At 47.1% G+C, this 5,545-nt stretch overlaps 1 protein-coding gene across 3 annotated transcripts in view; it reads right to left on the bottom strand.

Annotated features, from left to right (window-relative positions):
* Positions 1–726: 726 nt before the first annotated feature.
* LOC102484099 (uncharacterized) overlaps positions 727–5,545 on the bottom strand; it is a 17,517-nt gene continuing 12,698 nt past the window's right edge. For all 3 annotated transcript variants that reach the window (XM_014586771.1, XM_006140195.2, XM_014586776.1), the window contains exon 6: positions 727–970. In XM_014586771.1, the coding sequence (XP_014442257.1) occupies positions 796–970 (175 nt within the window). In that variant the 3' untranslated portion in view covers positions 727–795. The remainder of the gene's footprint in view (positions 971–5,545) is intronic.

Here is a 5,545-nt window from a genome sequence, read left to right as displayed (position 1 = left end):
AAGATCCCAAGAGGAGAATGGAGGAGAAGGGATTGCGGCGTGGCCAACCCCCCCTGGGGGGTGATTTCTCACTTTCTGTCTCTCTGTCTCTCTCTGTCTGTCTGGCAAGCACACGCGCCCTATAGCACACAAACCTCTCCAAAAAAAAAAAAAAAAAGTTGACATGGCTGGGGCCAGGAAGTGGCATAGTGGTTATGTCTCTGGACTCCCACATGGCTGACCGTGGTTCAAGTTCCAGACCCAGTGGCTTGAGAATCACTGGGACCAGCTGTTGGGATAGCAGTTAAGGGTGCTAGACTCTCCCATAGTCAACTGTGGTTCAAGTCCCAGACCTGGCAGCTTGCTTCCTCCCTTTCCTTTTCTCTCTCTTTCTGGTCAAATTAAGAAAAAAAAATAAAAAAGAAAAGAATAAAAATAAAAATAAATAAAGTTAAATAAGTAATTCTTTAAAAAATTTTTTAAAAAGAAAGGAAGTCGTACCGGGCGCGTGTGCGTGCCTGTCCAAGATCCTGGAAGGAGGATGGGGGAGAAAGGATTGCCATGTGTCCATCCCCCGGGGGGTGATTTCTCACTTTCCCTCTCTCCATCTCTCTGGCAAGCACATGTGCTAAGGAATGTGAGCAAGGGGACTTGGTCACAGCGCTGACCTGACCGCCTACTCCAGGCAGGCTCCCACCCTGGGGGCTAGGCTTGCACTGCACTGACCACCTCCTCAGGCTGGAGGGAGCCCACACAAGGAAGGCACCTCCATGGGGACTTTATTCATTCCTCAGGCCAGGGTCTGCAAGCAAGAGGTCACGGGCTCCTCTTGGGGGTCACGGGCTCTGCAGTGCCAGGGTCGTTTTCTGAGTCGTCTTTGGGTTTGGGCACGGGCTGGAACTTGAGGAGCATCGGCGGGGAGAAGATGGAAGCCTTGACAGCCGCAGATGGAGTCTCATCAGTGTCTTGGGAGACACTACAGGCCGAGGCCCTGCACGGGAGACATCCAAGACACGCCCATGAGATGGGACAACAGCACACTGGGCACCACGGGTATCCGTCACAGAACCCCAGGCTACAGGACGACTCCCAACACATTTCTCCTTCCAGAAACGTCCCAGGGTGTGTAGGCAAGGCTGCTTACTGCACCGATGGAATGTCTGTGATTGTAAAACCTAGAAATGATCTGAACGTCTAGCAGAGCAGAGCTAAAGGAAGCGCGGCACAGCTCTGCAGGAGACTGTTTTGCATCCGTTTAAAGGAATGAGGTAGCAGGGCCAGCATTTGGCATGGTGGTTAAGGCACTGAACTCCCACATAGCTGATTGCAGTTCGAGTCCCAAACCCAGTGGCTTGAAAATCACATCAAGTACACGTGTGTGTGTGTGCCCAAAGTCCCGGGAGGAGAATGGAGGGAAAGGGATTGCACCCCAGAGGGTGATTTTCCTCTCTCTATCTCTGTCTCTCTCTCCAGTGAGCACTCATGCCCAATGGCAAAAAATTCTTTAAGAAAAAAGAGTGAGGTAGATAATGAGTAAGGAGGTCCCATTGGTTTATTAATGAGAAGCAAATTGCTGAGAGGTACATGACATATGATCTCATTTGTGTTAAAAAATAAAATTAGCCAGTATGGAGGCCGGCAGGTGGCGTGGTGGTTAAGGTGCTAGACTCCCACATGGCTGAATGTGGTTCAAGTCCCAGACCTGGCAGCTTGTTTTCTTACTTTCTTTCTCTCTCTTACTTTGTCCCTCTCTGAACAAATTAAAGTAAATCAATACATAAATAAATAAAGTTAAATAATTCTCTATTTCTTAGAATTACATTATTCAGTTTTATTTATTGATTTATTCATGTGCATGCATGCCCAAGATCCCGAGAGGAGAATGGAGGAGAAGGGATTGCGGCGTGGCCATCCCCCCTCGGGGGTGATTTCTCGCTTTCTGTTTCTTTGTCTCTCTCTGTCCTTCTGGAGAGCACACGTGCCCTATAGCAGAAACCTCTCTGGGGACCAGCAGGTGGCATGGTGGATAAGGTGCTGGACACTCCACATGGCTGACCACAGTTCAAGTCCCAGACCTGGTGGCTTGCCTTCTCAATTTCTGTGTGTGTGTGTGTGTGTGTGTGTGTGGTCAAATCAAATTTTAAAAAAGAATGAATAAATAAAATTAAATAATTCTTTAAAAAAAAACACTCTCAAAACATTTTAAAAAGTACACTTGAGCTGATTCCAGTTTCTTTCTCTAACTCTTTTTATTTTTATTTTTTAGACAGATTTTTTTGCTATCAGGCATGTGTACTCAACCAGTGAGAGAGAGAGTGTGAGAAATCATCCCCCAGGGGAAGGCCATGCCACAATCCCTTCTCCATGCTCCTCTTGGGGTGCTGGGCACTCGTACATGTGTGTCTGGCTTGAGTTTCAAGCCACCAGGTCCAGAACTTGAGCTCTGGTCAACCCTCTGGGAGTCTAGCGCCTTAACTACTACGCCACCTGCTGGTCCCGCTCTCTCTTTTTAAATGTATTGATCGGGCCTTGTGGCCTGGTGGTTAACGGACTGGCCAACTTTTGACCCGTATGGCCCATCACAATTCGAATCCAGACTCCGTGGCTTGGAAAACACACCAGGCATGTGTACATACGTGGCCCAAATCCCCACAGGATAAAGAAATGGAGGAAAATGGGCTGGGGCGTGGCCATGCCCACGGCGGGACGCTTTCTCCCTCCCCCTCTCTTCAGTCTCCCTGTCTCTCTTTGGGAACACACGCGCTCTCTGGCTATAAAATCAATAAATATGGGGGCAGCAGGTGGCGTCGTGGTGGGCATGCTGGACTCCCACGTGGCTGATCACGGTTCAAGTACCAGACCTGGTGGCTTGCTTTCTCACTTTCCTTTTCCTTCTCTTTTTATTTATTTATATATTTTGTGAGAGGTTTTTGCTATAGGGCGTGTGCGCTTGCCAGACAGACAGAGAGAGACAGAGAGACAGAAAGCAAGAAATCACCCCCCAGGGGTGATGGCCACACCGCAATCCCTTCTTCTCCATTCTCCTCTTGGGATCCTGGGCACGCACGCACATGCACCTGGCATGAATTTAAGCCACCGGGTCCAGGACTCGAACTGCGGTCGGCTACATGGGAGTCCAGCGACATAGCCATTATGCTAACTGCTGGTCCCTCCTTTTCCTTCTCTCTCTCATCTCTGAAGAGTACATGTGTCCTACAGCACATGAAAATTAAAGGGATAAAATAAAATAAACAACTAAATAATAAAGAAACATGTAAAGTTCATTCGTTTGTTTTTTCCAAGACAGACAGACAGCGAGACAGAGCAATGAAGTACTGGCACACGCTACAACACGGATGAACCTCGAAAGCATCATGCTAAGTGGAAGCAACCAGATCCCGCTTGTATGAAATGTCTAGAATATGGGAATCTGGAGAGGCGGAATGTAGGTTAGTGCTTGCCAGGGGTTGGCCGATGGCGAAACCGGAAGTGACAGCTTCGGGGGAAGGATGTCTCTCTCTCTTTTTTTCTTTTTTTTGGAGAGTTTTTTTTTTTTTTTTTTTTTTTTTTTTTTTTTTTTTTTTTGCTATAGGGTGCGTGTGCTCACCAGAGAGACAGAAAGCGAGAAATCACCCTCCCCAGGGGGGATGGCCACACTGCAATCCCTTCTCCATTCTCCTCTCAGGATCTTGGGCATGCATGCACACGTGCCTGGTGTGAGTTTAAGCCACCGGGTCCGGGACTTGAACCGCGGTTGACTACATGGGAGTCAGCGACATAACCATTACGCTAACTGCTGGTCCCAGGATGTCTTTTTAATTGTCATAAAATATACATACAATGCACTGTTTCAGTGGCATTAGGTACCTCCACAGTGTTGTGTAGCTATCGCTACTGTTTCTGGAACTTTCTCTCTTTCTTTTAAGAATGATTAGTTAAGTTTTATTTACTATTACTATTTTTTTATTTCTTTTAGGGCACGTGTGCTCACCAGAGAGAGAAACAGAGAGAGGGGAAGTGAGAAAACCAGCCATCAGGTCCCGAATTTAAACCGTGGTCAGCCATGTGAGAGTCCAGTGCCCCTAACCACCACGTCACCCGCTGGACGCTGGCATGTTTTTAAGAATTATTTTATTTAGGGACCAGCAGTTAGCATAATGGCTATGTCGCTGGATTCTCACATAGTCGACCGCGGTTCAAGTCCCGGACCCGGTGGCTTAAACTCACGCCGGGTGCTTGTGCGTGTGTGCCCAAGATCCCGAGAGGAGAATGGAGGAGAAGGGATTAATAAATAAATAAATAAATAAATAAATAAATAAATAAATAAAGTCTATTTTAAAAACGAAAAGCTGGGGACCAGTAGGTGGCGTGGTGGTTAAGGTGCTGGACACTCCCACATGGCCAACCACGGTTCAAGTCCCGGACCTGGCAGCTTCCTTTGTCCCTTTCCCTCTTTCTCTCTCTCTCGTGAAATTAAAATAAATGAATAAATAAATAAAATTCAATAAGTAATACATTTAAAAAATAATAAAAATTAAAATTAAAACCAAAAAGCTGGGTCACGCAGGTAGCATAGAGACTAAGGTGGCTGGATCTCACATGGCCAGCTGTATAGTTCAAGTCCTGGATCCAGCAGCTTGCAAATCATGCCGGGCATATGTGCATGCTCAAAACTCCAAGAGGGGAATGGGGGGAGAAGGGATTGTGGCGTGGTCATGCCGGCTGGGGGACTATTTCTCACTTTCCCTCTCTCTGCCTCTGTCTTCTTTGTCTCGCTCTGGTGAGCGCATGCATCCCATGGCAAAACACTTTAAAAAAAAAAAAAAGAAAGAAAGAAATGAGCTAAGAAGTCATGAAAGACATGAAGCTTAAACTTGAAGCTTATTACTGAGTGAAATAAGCCACTGGGAGCCAGCCAGGTGCATAGTGGTTAAGGTGGCTGGATCCCACATCGCTAACCAAGTAGTCTGAGTTCTAGCAGCTTCGAAAACATGCCGGGCGCGTGTGCGTGTGTGCCCCAAATCCTGGAGGAGAATGGAGGAGAAGGGACTGTGGGGCAGCCATCCCCTGGGGGGTGATTTCTCCCTTTCTCTCTGGTGAGTGCATGCTCATTATAGCAAAAATTAAAGGGAAAAAAAAAAAAAGCAGGTGATTAAAAAACAATTATATTAAAAAAGTATTCCATAAAACCTCCTTTGTGGGACCAGCAGTTAGCGTAATGGCTATGTCGCTGGACTCCCATGTAGTCGACCGCGGTTCGCATCCCAGACCCAGTGGCTTAAACTCACGCCGGGCGCGTGTGCGTGCGTGCCCAAGATCCCGAGAGGAGAATGGAGGAGAAGGGATTGCGGTGTGACCATTCCCCCGGGGGTGATTTCTCGCTTTCTGTCTCTCTGTCTCTTTCTGTCTTTCTGTTGAGCGCATGCACCCTATAGCTAAAAAAACCTCTCCAGAAAATAAATAAATAAAATTTAAAAAAACCTCTTTTGCAACACACATAACTCGTATCAATCATAAATTGATGGCATCATCCCTTTTCTGGATCTCTGGGTAGTCTGTTCCAACT

Source organism: Tupaia chinensis, unplaced genomic scaffold (genome assembly GCF_000334495.1).
Source record: "Tupaia chinensis unplaced genomic scaffold, TupChi_1.0 Scaffold000024_1, whole genome shotgun sequence".
NCBI lineage: Eukaryota > Metazoa > Chordata > Mammalia > Scandentia > Tupaiidae > Tupaia > Tupaia belangeri.
The sequence above is the reverse complement of the archived record's forward strand: the minus strand, read 5'-3'. Positions and strand labels throughout refer to the sequence as shown.